The sequence below is a fragment of the Anomaloglossus baeobatrachus genome, chromosome 4 (genome assembly GCF_048569485.1).
Source record: "Anomaloglossus baeobatrachus isolate aAnoBae1 chromosome 4, aAnoBae1.hap1, whole genome shotgun sequence".
NCBI lineage: Eukaryota > Metazoa > Chordata > Amphibia > Anura > Aromobatidae > Anomaloglossus > Anomaloglossus baeobatrachus.
The window spans coordinates 389,527,378-389,545,987 of record NC_134356.1 but is presented as its reverse complement, the minus strand read 5'-3'; the positions used below and the strand labels follow the sequence as shown (position 1 = coordinate 389,545,987).

At 45.1% G+C, this 18,610-nt stretch overlaps 1 protein-coding gene across 2 annotated transcripts in view; it reads left to right on the top strand.

Annotated features, from left to right (window-relative positions):
* The window catches only part of SUV39H2 (SUV39H2 histone lysine methyltransferase), a 90,433-nt gene that overhangs the window by 2,126 nt on the left and 69,697 nt on the right, over positions 1-18,610 (top strand). For both annotated transcript variants that reach the window (XM_075345241.1, XM_075345242.1), the window contains exon 2: positions 12,276-12,421. In XM_075345241.1, coding sequence (XP_075201356.1) covers positions 12,276-12,421 — 146 coding nt within the window. The remainder of the gene's footprint in view (positions 1-12,275; positions 12,422-18,610) is intronic.

Genomic DNA, 18,610 nt, shown 5'->3' with positions numbered 1-18,610 from the left:
GCTGTCAGTCTGCAATCAGTTTTCACCCTCAGCAGCTGCTACTCATGTACTGTTATGTACAGGAGCATTTACAGTGCTCTCTGCTACATGCGTGAAATGTATTGAGAAAAACGGGTGTTACTAGGATGGTGTGTGTGCCGTCCGTGTGACATCCATTTTTTTTTTCACGCACCTATAGGCTTGCATTGATGAGACTCGTGCGAGAAACTCACCAAAACGCAGCATGCTGCGATTTTTTTTCTCAGTCTGATTTGGACTGAGAAAATAATAGCAGATGGGAGCTGCCTCATTGATTAACATTGGTCCGAGTGCAATGCGAGATTTTCTTGCATTGCACTCGTGCGAGTTAATCGCAAGTGTGAAGTCGGCCTTATGTGCTGGACCTGCAGGCAGGCAGGAACCTACTTAACCCCTTCAGCCCCCGGGCACTTTCCGTTTTTGCGTTTTCGTTTTTTGCTTCCCTTCTTCCGAGAGCCGTAACTTTTTTTATTTTTCCGTCAATCTTGCCATATGAGCGCTTGATTTTTGCGTGACGAGTTGTACTTTTAAATTAAACCATAAGTTTTACCATATGGTATACTGGAAAACAGCAAAAAAAAGTGTGATGGCACAATAGTTTTTGGGATGTTTTATTCAGTGTCCACTATATTGTAAAACTGATGTGTGGGTGTGATGTCTCAGGTCGGTGCGAGTTTGTAGACACCAAACATGTATAGGTTTACATGTATCTATGGGGTTAAAAAAATTCACAAGTTTGTCCAATAAAAGTGGCGTACGTTTTGCGCCATTTTCCGAAACCCGTAGCGTTCTCATTTTTTGGGATCTATGCCTCAGTGACGGCTTATTTTTTTGCGTCTCAAGCTGACATTTCTAATGGTACCATTTTTTATACCGTTTTGATGGCCTCTTATTGCATTTTGTGTAAAACTTGCGGCGACCAAAAAACGGGATTTTTGGCATTAGGAATTTTTTTTCCACTACGCCGTTTACTGATCAGATTAATTGATTTTATATTTTGATCGGGCATTTCTGAATGCGGCGATGCCAAATATGTGTATATTTTTATTTTTTTTTAACCCTTTAATTTTCAATGGGGTAAAGTTTTTATATTTTTTTTTTTTTTACTAGTCCCCCTAGGGGGCTATAGCGATCAGCAATCCGATCGCTCTGCCCTATCTGCTGATCACAGCTATACAGCTGTAAACAGCAGATACGGTCACTTCCTGCTTCACTGGCCTCCGGGCTGAGTGAAAACGAAAGTGACTCTTCATAGCTGCAGGCGTCATCACATGACCCTGTGCTACCATGGCGACCACCGAAAGTCACGTGATCACTCACGTGACTTCCGGTGGGGGCGGCGGTAAGTAAAAATCATGACCGCGCGTATATACATCTCGCTGCCAGGCTTTGGCAGCGAGATGTAAGGGCTTAATGTTACGGGTGGAATGCGATTCCACTCGTAACATGCAGGCACACATGTCAGGTGTTAAAAACAGCTGATATGTGCGCGGATCGCCGCATCCTGCAGGGGGCGGGGACTAACGACACGCTCCATGACGGAAAGATCCGTCAAAGGTGGTGAAGGGGTTAAAAAGAATCTGTCACAAGGTTTTTGCTCCCCCATCTGAGAACAACATAATGTAGGGGCAAAAATCCTGATTTCAGCGATGTCACTTACTGAGCTGTTTGCTGTCATTTTTATAAACTCAATGTTTCCTCTGCTGTAGATCTATTAGTTATACAGAGCTCATGAATATGCTGGACTACGAGGCAGCACTCCAAGTAGTCCTCTAATGATAAGCTACTACTGGTTAAGAGTGATTTTATCAAAGCTATACTAAGCAGCCCAGTAAGTGAAACACCGTTAGAATTGGGGTCTCTGTCCCTTTAAATTGAACTTTGAAAACTGCCTCATATTGTAGTTCATTCCTTTCTTATTTGCAATTTTCAATTTAAGGAGATTCCTGCCTGCCCATAAAATTGTAGACTTTAAGCCTGCATAGAGACGTGTTAGGTTAGAGACCCAACAAAGAAATATACCTTGTTGCTAGCTGTTGGGCTCTCATAAACTAGCCATTTTATGCATTATTTAATTTTTAAAACTTATTTTCAATAGCAGACAGTAAGGGTATGTGCGCACTAGGCGTTTTTTTTTTTTTGTGGCATCAAAAACGCTGCGTTTCTGGCCACTAAAAAACACACATGCAAAACACATAAAAAAATGCATGCATTTGTACTGTGATTTGGTGCGTTTTTGGCTGCGTTTTTGTTCACTGCGTCTTTATGCGTTTTTTTTTATCCGTGAACATGCCATTAAAGATTGGAGAAGAAAAAAAAAATCTGATGTCATTTTCTGCTTCAATCTGTTCTCCTTCAATCTCCACTGGTGTATGCAGGAGAACAGACAGCAGCTGCATAACTACAAGGCTCAACATGCTCCATCTAGTATTGTATGCTGGAGAGAGAGGCAGGGGGAGCAGAACTACATGGCTCAGCATCCTCCATCCACTAGTGTATGCAGGAGAGCAGACAGCAGCTGCAGAACTAAACTATAAGGCCCAGCATCCTCCATCCAGGACTGAATGCAGGAGTTTTTTGCCCAAAAACGTAAAAAAAAAAAAGACATGGGCTTCGCCATATTTTTGTATTCTAGCCAGGTACAGCTGCCCCCAACCCCCAGCTGCCTATTTGTACTTGGCTGGGAACCAAAAATATAGGGAAGCCCTTTTCTTTTTTTTTTTTTAATAATTTCATGAATTTAATGAAATAATAAAAAAAAAAAAATGACTCGGACTTCGCCCAATTTTTGTGTCCAGCCAGGCACAACTAGGCAGCTGGGGATTGGAATGCGCAGGGTGCCCATGTTTTCTGGGCACCCCTGCTTCGAATAGCAGTCCGCAGCCGCCCCAGAAAATGGCGCTTTCATAGAAGCGTCATCTGGCGCTGTATCCAACTCTTCCAGCGGCCCTGATGCCGGGTGGCTCGCTGGGTAATAATGGGGTTAGGGCTAGCTGTGTATTATCAACTGGCTCTAAGCCCGAAATTCATGGTGTCACACCAATATTAGACATGGCACCATGAATTTCTAGTAAAGATAAAAAAAAATACACAGAAAAATATTTTTCTTAGAAATAACACACAATTAGTGACTCCATCTTTATTGAAATAAAGAACCCCTCCTTCCCTCCGCAGTATTCCTGGGTCAAGGGTCCAGCGATGTCCAATCCGATCCAATATCAACTGATCGGTTTGCCAGAAAAAAGGCAAAGCGATCAGATGATGTGTCAGATTCAAGGATGGGGATCACATGACACATCAGCTGATTGTATAAAAGCCGTTTATACAATCATCTGATGCATCAGTAGAAAAAAAAAAAACTGCACACCTCTGTGCAGATTCCCGTCCGATCGCTGCAGGAGCTGCCAGTAATCAGTGATACGGACACCTGACCGCATCAGCTGACAGTTTAAGCCGGCTGGGCGGTAAAAAGCCGGCCTCAAGGCGAGACTTACAGTACTGACCAAAAGTTTGGACACACCTCCTCATTCAAAGAGTTTTTTTTCTTTATTTTCATGACTCTAAAAATTGTAGATTCACATTAAAGGCATTAAAACTATGCATTAAAATGTGGAATGAAATACTTAGTGTGAAACAACTGAAAATATGTCTTATATTCTAGGTTCTTCAAAGTAGCCACCTTTTGCTTTGATTACTGCTTTGCACACTCTTGGCTTTCTCTTGATGAGCTTCAAGAGGTAGTCACCGGAAATGGTCTTCCAACAGTCTTGAAGGAGTTCCCAGAAATGCTTAGCACTTGTTGGCACTTTTGCCTTCACTCTACGGTCCAGCTCACCCCAAACCATCTTGATTGGGTTCATGTCTGGTGACTGTGGAGGCCAGGTCATCTGGCATAGCATCCCATCACTCTCCTTCTTAGTCAAAAAGCCCTTACACAGCCTGGAGGTGTGTTTGGGGTCATTTTCCTGTTGAAAAATAAATAATGGTCCAACTAAACGCAAACCAGATAGAATAGCACGCCGCTGCAAGATGCTGTGGTAGCCATGCTGGTTCTGTATGCCTTCAATTTTGAATAAATCCCCAACAGTGTCACCAGCAAAGCACCCCCACACAATCACACCTCCTCATCCATGCTTCACTGTGGAAACCAGCCATGTAGAGTCCATCTGTTCACCTTTTCTACAAAGACACGGTGGTTGGATCCAAAGATCTCAAATTTGGACTCCTCAGACCAAAGCACAGATTTCCACTGGTCTAATGTCCATTCCTTGTGTTCTTTATCCCAAACAAGTCTCTTCTGCTTGTCTATCCTTAGCAGTGGTTTCCTAGCAGCTATTTTATCATGATGGCCTGCTGCACAAAGTCTCCTCTTAATAGGTGTTCTAGAGATGTGGTGTGTCCAAACTTTTGGTCTGTATAGTATACGATCAGCTGATGCGGTCAGGTGACCGCATCAGCTGATCACCGGCAGGTCCTGCAGCGATTGGACGTGTCCCGGGAGTCTGCACACAGCCATAGCAGGGTGGCGATACTGGGAAGAGAAGCTGGGAGCGGACATGTACCGCAGGGCTGTGGAGTCGGTAAGCCAAACCTTCGACTCCGACTCCGACTCCTCAAATTCTCTTGCACCGACTCCGGCTCCGACTCCGACTCCGGCTCCGACTCCGACTCCTACATATATTGCTTATAGTTAGGTGAAAAATTTATTGTAGTACATGAATATGTGTATGTGAACATCAGACATTTAATAATTTTTATGATACAATAATCAAGATATTTGGATAGAACATAAAATATATTTATTGGAATACAACTTTAGAACACATAAAACTGTAATAAATTGTAAATATGTAATACACTATGTAATATACAGTAGATTACATATATATCTTGTGTGTGTATATACACTGTATGTATATATATATATGTATATATATATTACATATTTACAATTTATTAGTTTTTTGTGTTCTAAAGTTGTATTCCAATAAATATTTTATGTTCTATCCAAATATCTTGATTATTGTATCATAAAAACAATTAAATGTCTGATGTTCACATTGTACTACAATAAATTTTTCACTTAAATATAAGCATTATACTAAATGTTATTATTTAGTAAAATATTCAGCACATTCTGCATTGCACTCCTGTCCCCAATTTATTATATATTTTAGGAGTCGGAGTCGGTGCATTTTATACCGACTCCGACTCCGACTCCGACTCCACCAAAATGAGCTCCGACTCCGACTCCACGACTCCGACTCCGACTCCACAGCCCTGATGTACCGGGAGTCTGCAGACAGGCGAATATATATTTATTTTTTTATTTTTTTTTTTTACGCTTCACTTTTGATTTCACAGCGGCTTCCACCTCCCGTCCGGAGATGGTGCAGGATGGGAGTGGACATGGTGGAATAAGGGGTGGCGGTACCGGAGGACTCACTCTTCTGTGTTTACCGACAGAAGGAATCCTCTTCCTGTACACGTTACTGTACTTCACACCCCTTGCGTTTAATAGCTGCGCTTTTAGTCATAGAAACGCACTAAAACGCAGCTATATTTGCAATTTGTGGTTTTCATTGTGTTTTTTAACATCCCATTGAATTCAATGGGTGAAAAACGCAGGAATAATTGACATGCTGCGTTTTTGTGGGCACCACAAAAACGCAGCTAAAAAAACGCTGTATGCGGACAGCAAAAATAAAAACTCATACTTTGCGGGTGAAGCAAAGTCATGCAGTTTTCTGAACAAAAACGCACCCGAAAAACGCCTAGTGCGCACATAGTTTTATGCAGTTCCAAAATTACTTTATTCGTTGTTTGCATACCTTAGTATTTCAGAATGCAGGTGTATATTTTTTTTAGTAGTATATTGCGTTTTCATGTTGCACCTATTCATATTTATCTCTTTGGATGTGCTGGTCAGTTTTTTATTTCATTTGTAGTTAAACTACCATTGATTTAATCATCCGGCATGTGCAGGGAAAGATGTAGGCTAGGCTTGCAAGCTGTTATCAAAGGAGGCTACACAACATATGATGTAAATATAAATCATATGTCGTGAAGGGGTTGAGGACCAAGCCAGTTGGTATGTTAAAAGGGTGGTTTACTACTTATTTGTCCTAGCCACATTGATATAATGTTGAGAAACAAAGCTTCTCTCAAATACCTTGTATAGCCAATTGTTCATGTGAACGGCGCTATTGCGGTCTGCTCATCCCCTTCTCGTGATCCCCCGGGCTCCATGAACTCTGGGATCCGGTGATGGCACGTCACCTTCCAGTTGACCTGACATCACCGCAGGCGACCCAGTCTTCATCAGTGACTGGGCTGTGGGTGGCATTTCATCGCTTATCACAGCCCAGCATTGCTCCTGGTTGTGGTGCTCTACAGTGAAGGAGAGATGCTGGTCTGTGGGAGACTGGGGTGGCTGTTTTAGGGTCTGTAGCACCTGGTGCTCGGGGGGCTGTTTCGGGGTCTGCGGCGGCTGGTGCTGGGGGGGGGGGGGGCTGTTTCGGGGTCTGCGGCACCTGGTGCTGGGGGAGCTGTGAAGGGTCTGCGGCGGCTGGTGCTGGGGCGGCTGTTTTGGGGTCTGCGGCACCTGGTGCTGGGGGGGCTGTTTGGGGGTCTGCGGCACCTTGTGCTGGGAGAGCTGTGAAGGGTCTGCGGCTGCTGGTGCTGGGGGCGGCTGTGCGGGGTCTCCGACAGCTGGACTGGCTCTGCGGGGCGCGCGTTGAGGACTTCGAATAATGCCACCTGGAATCAGCGTGTGCGCAAATTGAGCCCTCAGCTCAAGCTTTCATCTGCGCACGCGCCGCCTCCGGCCCTTTGATCTCCCAGCAGCGGTCTTAAATAAAATTTGGAGTGCGTCTTATAATCCAGTGCATCTCATAAACCGAAATATACGGTATGCCACACAAAATACTTAAATAGTATTAATTTTTTAAACATAATTTTTGTCTTTTTAGGAAGTTAGAAGGGTTAAAAGTTTATTAGTAATGTTTTATTTTTTTTTCAACAAAATTTTCAAATACATTTGTTTTAACCCCTTAACGACTGTGGGTAGTAATATTATGTCCTAGCGGTCATAGTGTTACTGCCTGCGGTGTGCTGCCGGCAGAATACAGTGATCGGCGCACATCTCAGCTGATTTTTACAGCTGAGATGTGTGCCTGCTAGGCACGAGCAGAATCGTTATCTGCCCGTGCCGTTAAACCACTTAAATGGCGCTGTCAATATGTGACAGCGCCATTATAATGGCATCGGCGGTAAACATTTACTTACTGGCCGATACCGGAAGTCACGTGACGCTATCACGTGACTTCTGGTGGTTGTAATGGTAGCACAGGGTCATGTGATGACTCCTGTAGCTTACATGATTCACCTTCAGTTTCACCCGGCCGAGAGCTGGGTGAGACATGAAATAAGTATATCTGCTCTTAACAGCTCTGTAGCTGTGATCAGCAGATATGGCAGAGCGATCAGATTGCTGATCCTTATAGTCCCCTAGGGGGACTAGTGAAATAAAAAAAGTTTTAAAAAATTTAAAAAAACCTAAAAGTTCAAATCACCTCCCTTTCTCCCTAATGAAAATTAAAGGGTTAAAAAAATATACACATTTGGTATCGCAGAGTTCAGAAATGCCCGATCTGTCAAGATATAAAATCAATCTGATCGGTAAACGGCGTAGCGGCAAAAAAATTCCAAACACCAAAAGTAGGTTTTTTGGTCGCCGCAAGTTCTGCGCAAAATGCAATAACAGGCGATCAAAACGTAGCATCTGCACAAAAATATTAAAAACGTAAACTCGAGACGCAAAAAATAAGCCATCACTGAACCATAGATCCCGAAAAATGAGACCACTGCACGTCACGGAATATGGCGTAAAACGTGCGCCACTTTTTTTAAACCAATTTCTGATTTTTTTTTTTTAACCCTTTAGGTAAAAGGAAACCTATACATGTTTGGTGTCTTCAAACTCACACAGGCATCACAGTGACACATCAGTTTTACCATATAGTGTACACAGTGAATAAAATATCTCAAAAACAATAGTGCTATCGCACCTTTTTTTGCAATTTTTTCCGCATTTGGAGTTTTTTTGCCTTTTTCCAGTACACTATAGGGGAAAACTTATGGTTTCAGTTAAAAGTACAGCTCGTTCCACAAAGAATGAGCCCTCACCTGACCATTTTAACTGAAAAATAAACAAGTTGCGTGTCTCGGAAGAAGAATGTCGGGAAAAAAAAGGAAAGCGAAAAATTGGCTGGTCGTGAAGGGGTTAAGGGACTACATCACATTTGAAGGGACTGAAAGGCCTAGATGACGGAAACTACGTAAACGTGATACTGTTTTAAAAACTACTCCCCTCAATATGCTCAAAACTATATCCAAGAAGTTTATTAACCCTTTAGGAACTAAAGCAAATGGAATGAAAATATTGCTTTTCCTTACAAAAACATTGCTTTAGCCCCAAATTTTTCATTTTCACAAAGGTATAGTGCCTTGCAAAAGTATTCGGCCCCCTTGAATTTTTCAACCATTTCCCACATTTCAGACTTCAAACATAAAGATAAAAATTTTAATGTTATGGTGGAGAATCAACAAAAAGTGGGACACAATTGTGAAGTTGAACAAAATGTATTGCTTATTTTAAATTTTTATAAAAAACTGAAAATTGTGGCGTGCAATATTATTCATCCCCTTTACTTTCAGTGCAGCAAACTCACTCCAGAAGTTCATTGAGGATCTCTGAATGATCCAATATTGTCCTAAATGACTGATGATAAATATAAGCGACCTGTGCGTAATCAAGTCTCCGTATAAATGCACCTGCTGTGTGATAGTGTCAGTGTTCTGTTTAATGCGCAGATAGCATCATGAAGACCAAGGAACACAACAGGCAGGTCCGTGATACTGTTGTGGAGAAGTTTAAAGCCGGATTTGGTTGCAAAAAGATTTCCAAAACTTTAAACATCCAAAGAAGCACTATGCATGCGATCATATTGAAATGGAAGGAGTATCATACCACTCAAATCTACCAATACCCGACCGTCCTTCAAAAATGTCATGTCAAACAAGTAAAAGACTGATCAGAGATGCAGATCACTCTGGATGAACTTTAGAGATCTACAGCTGAGGTGGGAGAGTCTGTTCATAGGAAAACAATGTCGTACACTGCACAAATCTGGCCTTTAGGGAAGAGTGGAAAGAAGAAAGCCATTTCTCAAAGATATCCATAAAACGTGTTGTTTAAAGTTTGCCACAAGCCACCTTGGAGACACACCAAACATGTGGAAGAAGGTGCTCTGGTCAGATTAAACCATAATCGACCTTTTTGGGCACAATGCCAAACGATATGTTTGGCGTAAAAGCAACACAGCTCATCACCCTGTCAAACATGGTGGTGGCAGCATCATGGTTTGGGCCTGCTTTACTTCAGCAGGGACAGGTACTCCTCTCTGCAAGTCCCTCCACTGGCTCCCAATCTTCCACCGTATCCAATTCAAACTACTAACACTGACCTACAAAGCTGTGCATAATCTGTCTCCTCCGTATATCTCTGAAATAATCTCCCACTACACTCCAACACGTCACCTCCGGTTCTCCCAAGATCTCCTTCTCTCCTCCTCTCTTATTCGCTCCTCACGCAACCGACTCCAAGACTTCTCTCAAGCATCCCCAGTCTTCTGGAACTCGCTGCTTCAGCACGTCAGACTATCTCCTACCCTTGCAAGCTTCAAACGTAAGCGACCACCGTGCGGAGCTGCCGCCCGGCCCCCGTGCGGAGCTGCCGCACAATCTACACCCCACCTACTGTCTCCTCCCCAAAATCCTATAGATTGTAAGCCCGCAAGAGTAGGGCCCTTTTCCCTCTGTACTAGTCTGTCTACTGTAACTTGTGTATGTATTCTGTATGTAACCCCTTCTCATGTACAGCACCATGGAATTAATTGTGCTCTATAAATAATAATAATGATAAAATGGTTAAAATTGATAGGAAGATGGATGGAGCCAAATATAGGACCATTCTTGAAGAAAACCTGTTAGTCTATGAAAGACCTGAGACTGGGACGGAGATTTGTCTTTCAATAAGACAATGATCCCAAACATAAAGCAAAATCTACAATGGAATGGTTCACAAATAAACGTATCCAGGTGTTAGAATGGCCAAGTCACAGTCCAGACCTGAATCCAATCGAGAATCTGGAAAAAGCTGAAAACTTTTCACAAACGCTCTCCATCCAACCTCACTCAGCTCGAGCTATTTGCAAAGGAAAAATGGGCAAGAATTTCAGTCTCCCAATGTGCAAAACTGATAGAGACATATCCCAAGTGACTTGCAGCTGTAATCACAGTAAAGCTAGTGCTACAGAGTATTAACTTAAAGGGGCCGAATAATATTACACGCCCCACTTTTCAGTTATTTTTTAAAAAAGTTTAAACTAAGCAATAAATTTCATTCAACTCCACAATTGTGTGCCACTTGTTGTTGATTCTTCACCATAACATTAAAATTTTTATCTTTGTTTGAGGCCTGAAATGTGGGAAAAGGTTGACAAATTTAAGGGGGCCAAATACTTTTGCAAGGCACTGTAACAAGATAAAATGTATCGTACAATTTCTCCTGAGTACACCAGTATCCCATATGTCGTGGAAAACTACTGTGGACGCCCAGAAGGGATGGAGTGCTGTTTTTAATTGTGGAGCACAAAATTGTCTGGAATAGATAGCGGACGCCATGTCACATTTGCAGGACCCCTGATGTGCCTAAACAGTGGAGCTTCCCCACAAGTGAGCCCATTTTGGAACTACACCCTCAAGGAATTGATCTAGATGTGTGGTGAGCACTTTGAGCCCACACGTGCATCACAGAATGTCATAACGTTGAGCCATGAAAATGTAAGAGTACTACCGTAAGAAATGGTGAATATAAATATAAATGGTACAGTACCTGAAGAGGTGAAAAGAAGTTGAAGAAGCAAAGGGGTTTATTAACCAGGAGAATAAATGGTTGATGGCCACGGTATGGCTACAAAAAAAATGCAAGGGTTGAACAAACTGAAAAACTGTTAAAAAAAAATGTGTAAATGTGTTGTTGGAATAGAATTTGTCGAGAATCTTGCTTGTCACAAAACGGTCAAACTTAGAAGTGCGGAGTTTCTACTGTAGGGTAAATGCTGTGCTTCATAGTTGCCAGGAGTAGCTGTGCGTAAGGGAGTAGTGGTTTAAAAGATAATAGAAAAGCAATCCATAAATGGGCAAGGAAGCCCTGTGTGTGTAAGGATGATAATGGATATTGCTAGAATGATTGTACAATCTTTCCTTAAAGGGAAAATGGCTTAGCCACAAGTAGCTGCTAGTACCGGGACAGATCTCTGTGGAGATACCTGTGACACTGCACGCCAGGCTATCTCATTGCTGTATTTACAATGAGTAAGGGACAATGCTGGAACAGGTGCAATTAAATATATTCTAGGACAAATGTCAAGACCCATGGAAGAAACGTGTGTGTGTGTGGATGACTGCTGTGGAAGGATTGAGTTGGAGTAGAGCAAGCTCGCAGGAACGTTGACAGGAGCCGTGTATGTGAGGCAGGGTGGGAAGCAACAGTCATGTAGCAACAGAGTCCCGCTCGGAGGTTGCTCTGCCTAATAGGCGCGCACTATAATATTAACACCTCACCATGGGTCAATGCTTTTATTCAGTTACAGCAGGGTATACGTCCATATTGTTTTTCTTTGGTGTTTCATTTACCTATACAGTCAGACATGGCCATTACTTAGTTCCTTCACAAGCACATGTATAAGATTCTCAGGATAAGAACATTTATTTATTTTCTTAAACATACGTCCACTTGTAGAACCAACTGTAAAATGAACTTTGTTCTTGGTAAAACCTCTTTAAATTTTTAGAAATGTCTTCTAATCTGTAGAATGAATAATTCTATTTTAGTTTAAGGCATGGATCAGATAGTGGAATAAAAACCCCAGACCTGTCTGCAGCGCCATGTGCTCATCCGCATAGTGTACTGGGTCAGATACATCAATTTCATTCTCATGGTTTATAAAATGGACTATACTAATGCACATGGTAAATTGCTGATGCGCACAGGCTCATATGTTATTATTGGTCAGGGTGCTGTCCAAGTTGCGCCCACTGATGACCATAACGCTTAGGTGTTGGACATAGTTTGGTGAGCTTGTGTGTTAATTTGATAAAGCAATGTCTCACTGTACCCTCTCTCCTCACAGCTTGGTGCGTGCCATGCCTGGCTTCCAATGAAACCCTTCAAGAATTATGTCGGAAAGAGTTACTCATCTGCCAATGTCTCGGGATTACGAAGAGGAATCTAAAAGATTATGAAGTGGAATATATCTGTAACCAGAAGATTGAAAAGGTACAGCGTACTGTTAGGAGAGAGAACTCTGTGGCTTTAAGTCTCATACATAGAGATGTGTGTTTGGGGTATGTGAGCACAAAACGCTGTAAGAAAGTAAACCTAATGCACATCGGAGGTTGTTTTATTACTCCTTTTAACTTATGAGTTCCCAACGCTGTAATGGTTAAAAGAAGTAACGTTAGCTCTTTGGACAGCTTCTTCTAGGATAACCTCAGTGGCACCATTATCTGAATTGACGTTGTGTACATATACTCTTAGGCCTTGTGCACGCTGTGTTTTTTTTTTTTTTTTTTTGCCTCGTTTTTTTTTCTTGCAATTTTGGTCCCAAAACTGAATGCATTTAATTCCCCAGCAAAGTCAATGAGATTTCAGTTTTTCTGTCCGCACGTTGCTTTTTTTTTTTTTTTGCTGCGTTTTAGGCTATGTGCGCACTGGGAAATGGAATTTTCTTGAGAAAATTCCGCATGCTCTCAAAGATTACCGCACCCGCGGTAAAAAACCGCGGCAAACCGCACCCGAACGCCGCATGCGGTTTGCTGCGGTTTCACCGCATTATTGTTCGCGGTTTTGCCGTGTGCTGGTTGGGATGTGCTTTATTGCATTCAATGCAGTAAAGCACATTGAAGAAAAAAAAAAAAAGTAATTTAATTCTGAGATAGTAGATAGACAGAAGAATAGATAGAGGGATAGATAGATAGACAGACAGAGGGATAGATAGAGGACAGATCGCTGCATTTCCCACGGTCGGCAGTGAGTTCACATTACCGGCCGTGGGAAATGACCGGTAATTACCTCTGCTGTCTGCTGCATTCATTCAGCGCTGTCTGTGACAGTTGCGGCTGGATGTAAGCAGCGCAGGAGCTGTGGATTATGCCGGAGCTTTGGTGCGGGAGTGGTTAATAAAATGGTGAATGAGGCTTGTTTGTTTTATTTAAAATAAAGGATTTTTCGGTGTGTGTGTGTTTTATTCACTTTACTTACGGGTTGATCATGTCAGCTGTCACATAGACGCTGCCATGATCAAGCCTGGAGTTAATGGCGGTGATCCACCACCATTAACCCCTTGTATTACCCTGCTGCCACTGCTACACGGCGGCAGGAAGAGCCGGGGACACGTCGGTGCTGCCGCATAATGCATGCGACAGTCCCGGGGCAGCTGCGGCTGATATCTCGGCTGCCGGAGGGGGAGTGAGGCAGGGGACATTAACCCTGCCCCTCTCCCTCCCCAGCCTGAGAATACCGGGCCGCCGCTGTGTGCTTACCTCGGCTGGAAGGTAAATACAGCGGCGCCCACGTTCTTTGTTTTCTATATTTCCGTTTTCTATGTGTGTTCTATGTGTCTGTGTTCTGTGTCTGTGATGTCTGTGTGTGTCTGTGATCTGTGTGTGTTTACTCTCTGCACGGCTTCCTCTTCCTGTAATGACATCACTTCCCTGCAAAACCGCAGACAGGCGATGTACATTACCGGAGGTAAACCGCGAAATACCGCAGGGAATAACGCAGGAAAACGTAGTGAACCGCACAGAATTTGCTTCCTGCGTTATTCCCTGCGGGATTTTACGATTACATTGGAGTCAATGGAGTGAAATCCTGCAGCGACGTGCGGAAAAGAATTGACATGCAATTGTTTTTGCTGCGGGAATCCCGCAGCAAAACATGCAGCTGTCAAATTCCGCCTAGTGCGCACAGGATTTTTTTTGCCCATAGGTTTTGCTGGTGATTCACTGCAGAGATGTTATGAACATTTTCTGCAGCGAAACATGCAGCAAAACCGCAAAAAATCCGCGGCAAAATCCGGTAAGTGCGCACATAGCCTTAGTGGTGACCACAAAGATTGCAGCATGTCAAGTATGTCCATTCTTTCTGTGTTTTTTCCAGCGTTTTTGAGCCCTTCCAGTCAATAGATTTGACTGAAAAAAGCACAGGGCAAAAACACAGTAAAAAAAAAAAAAAAAAAAGCAGCAAAAAATGCATGCTGAGGGTGCGTTTTTTGGGACCAAAAACGTGCATCTTTATGGTCACCACAAAAATGCAGCGTGCTCACATAGCCTTAGAGCAGGGGTCTCAAACACGCGGGCCGCGTGCGGCCCGTCAGGCTGCTTCGTGCGGCCCCCAGGCCCGTTTCCCTGTTCACTATCGCGGCCGGTGCAGGGGCCGCAGCCACTGTCTGCACTTTGTTAGATAAGTGTTTTGCCGGCGCTGCGTTCTCAGAGGCAAGGACTGTGCGCGCGCAGCGCCGGCAAAACATTCATCTGACATAAATCGCTGCCAGGGGCAGTCACCGGGGCACTGCCTGCAGACAGCGAGAAGCAGAGGTGAGGAGCCGAGGGAACACGGGACAGATGAGAAGAATGGTGTTTTTTTATTTTTTGTGTATGTGAAGGACGGCACATTAACCCCTTAGCGACCTATGACGTACTGGGTACGTCATGGCTCCCTGGTACTTAAGGACCCATGACATACCCAGTACGTCATGGTGAAATTGCAGCCCCGGTGGCTGCGATCGCTGTTTGCATTGCAAATAGCAAATATACCTTAGATTCGGGGAGGAGGGAGCCTCAGGAGGGGTGGTGTCTCCTCCCTGGACCTACGGAGGCTGTGATTGGCTGGCGACGTTCGTCAGCCAATCACAGCCACTGTAATGTTTCAGCCATTGAAAATGGCTGTAACATTGAAATCCAGCCCTAATCAGTGCAGCTGTAGCACTGATCATTGGCTGGAGCTGGGTGACCTCAGTTTCACCCGCCCCCAGCTCTGATTGGAGAGATCGGTCACAAGGCCGGTCTCTCCAATCACTGTGGATCTGGGACTGGAGACCGCTCCCTCAGCTTCACTCCAGCGTCTGTGGATGGAAGCGGAGAACGATCGGTAAATTATAGCGCCCCCTTTCACAGGCCGCCGCCACTGCCCCCACCACCCATTACTACAGGATGGGGACATTACTATAGAATAGGGACAAGGTGAGCACATGATGACTATAGGATGGGGACAAGGTGGGCACATGTCTATAGGATGGGGACAAGGTGGGCACATGTCTATAGGATGGGGACAAGGTGGGCCCATTACTATAGAATAGGGACAAGGTGGGCACATTACTGTAGAATAGGGACAAGGTGGGCACATGACTATAGGATGGGGACAAGGTAGGCACATGACTATAGGATGGGGACAAGGTGGGCACATGACTATAGGATGGGGACAAGGTAGGCACATGACTATAGGATGGGGACAAGGCTTGGGACATTACTAAAAGATGGGGACATTACAAGGATGGGCGTAATACTATTGGATGGGGACATTACTATAGAATAGGGACAAGGCTGGGGTCATTACTATAGGATGGGGACAAGGTGGGCACATTACTATAGGATAGGGAACATTACTAAAAGATGTTGGCCAAAATTTCTATATAGTGATAATTGTAAGACTATTAGTTACAAGAAAGGGATAAAATGTAAAAAAAAAAAAATAAAAATAAAACTTTTTTTTTTACCATCAAATTTTTTTTTTTTATATTTAACCAAAGAATGTGCACATTTGTTATAATAAACAAGTGAAAAATGTTGAAAATCAGTGATCCAAAGGTGTGTAAAAAAAATATATATGGTACCAAAAAAAATGTCACTTTGTCCCGCAAAGAATGCGGCCCCCCAAATTATTTTTCTCCTTTTGTGCGGCCCATACACCCAGCCGAGTTTGAGACCCCTGCCTTAGAGGTTGCCTGACCCTGCAACCATCTAATAGCCAGAGCAGAGAAACTATGAGCCATCTTCTATCATTACATGGACGGACGGTTGTTCTTTTTAGCACTCTGTAATTGCTTGCAGCTCCTGCTGGGTAATTACACGTTTCCTGCAATGCCTCTCCACAGATCTCACCTTTATGATCTTTAACAAAAAACAATTGTCCATGGCAGACTTCACACTTAGGCTATGTGTGCACGTTGCGTAATTATATGCAGTTATGCTGCGCTTTGTAGCGCAGCGTAACTGCATGCGTCCTGCGTCCCCTGCATAATCTATGGAGATTGTGCAGGGGCCGTGCGCACGTGGCGTCTTAGAGCGCAGCGCTTCGGCTGCTGCCCGAATCGCTGCGTTCTAAGAAGTGACATGTCACTTCTTCCTTGCGCTTTGCCGGCAGCCCCTGTTCTCTGCCGGCACCATGCGCTTCAGAACGGAGCTTTTCAGCTGCGCTCTGATTCGCACCTTTTAGGTGCGGTGCAGAGCGCACACGTGCGCACATAGCCTTAACCCCTCACCCCATGGTAATTTTCCGTTTGTTTGTTTCTTCCCTCCCCTATTTCCAGGAGTCATAACTTTTTTTATTTTTCAGAAAGTATAGATGTACGATGGCTTGTTTTTTTTACGGGACAAGTTGTACTTTTGAAAGACACCTTTCATTCTGCCACATATTGTACCGGAAAACGGGATAAATATTCCAAATGCGATTAAAATTGCCCAAAAAAAGTGCAATTCCACAGTGTTGTTTTTTTTTTTTTACCATGTTCAATATATGGTTAAACTGATTTGACAATAAGATTCCCCAGGACGAGTATGTAGATACTATTTTCTCTATCGTTTCATTGGGGGACACAGGACCATGGGTTATGCTGCTGTCACTAGGAGACTGACACTAAGTAAACATAAAAAGTTAGCTCCTCCCTAGCAGTATACACCCCGAGCCGGAGGCGGGCTCAGATCAGTTTTAGCTTAGTGTCGTAGGAGGCTGATGTGGGCCGTCTCGGCCCCCCTCAGCCATTTGTGTTTTTGCGCTTTTTTCCTTTATTTCGGCGCCGCTCATCGCTCTCATACCTGTCTTCTTTTTCTCTGCAGGTATTCTCTTCACTCATCCTCCGCAGCCCTATGGGTACCACTCCCCAGGGTCGCAGGGGCTTGAGATTTCGGGCCCTCTCCCCCCGTCCATCCCCGTGGTACCACTCCCGGGGTTGCGCGTGTGGGCAGGTTGTCGTGGGCACCCCTGATTCGCCCTGCGGTATCACCCCAAAGGGCGTACAGGGGCATACAGCAGGGATGGAACCTCCGCAGCGTTTGTAATTTGATGGGGCCCTTTCACGCTGCCTTCTCCTGCAGGGGGGCTGCTTCCCCCATCATGATGTCCACTTCCCTGCCTCAGCACGCTCTCCCCCGGAGTCCTCAGTCTTCCTGGACGAGAGCACTGTACACAGGCAGGGGCAGGGCGCCCTGCCTGCACCGCATCCGTCGCTGGGCCGGCGCCGCCGAGAACAGGTAGGACCGACCTCTCCTGCACCTTTCCCCCGGCCCTCTCCAAAATTTAGGCCCCGGTCTCGGCCTAGTCTCTCCTGCGTCCTAGCCACGCCCCTGCTGCAGCGCTATTGGCCGCCGGTCGTCTGGCCCAGTCTCCTCCCACCGCTCAGCCTCCTGGCTTGTGGTGGGGGCTGTGGATCCTCCGTTTATTCGCGCCTGAACGCTGCTCCTCCCCCAGCCTCCTCCAGCGTCCCCTCACCATTTTTAGCCTGTGTCTGATCCCCTGAGGCTGCAGCGCGCCGGCGTTCTCACTCTTCTGGCCAGCTCACTCCTGGACTCCCTCTTCTGGACTGGTGGGCGGCACACAGGACCTGGGTAAGCCCTGCTCCTAAGGAGTAGCCCTCACTAGGTAGCGTTCTCTGAGTTTAGGGACGAGTTAACCCTCTCCTGTCTCCTTCCTAGCAGCCACCAGGAAGAGTACTTTTTTCACCATGCCTAATGCTAAGTCCACCCGACCCAAGCAGGCCCCCTTTGCCTTATTTTTTGCATGCTCCTCCTGCAAGACCAAATTTACCCAAGGCCAGGACGCCCCACTATGCTCCGTCTGTTCTTCAGACTTGCAGCCTCCGCAGGACCCCTCGGCCGACGCTTCTGATACCGCAGACGCCACAGCGCCAGATGCTACAGGGCCCTGCGTCCCGCCCCACCCCCGACTGGCTAGCATCCCTGTCCCAGTCCGTAGATTCCCTCTCTGAGGCTTCTCGAACCATCGCGCAAGCACTGCGCCTGCTGCCATCGCTCGCCCAGACTCCCGCAGACCTGACGCAATCGCCTCCGCAGCAGGTGAGCCCCGTCGCAGGGACCTCCTCGGCTGCTCGGAAGCGGACCCGCCAGGTCTCGCCTTCAGCCTCTTCCCAGGTTTCACCTTCATCCCCAGGTCCAGACCATCATTCCTCCGGGG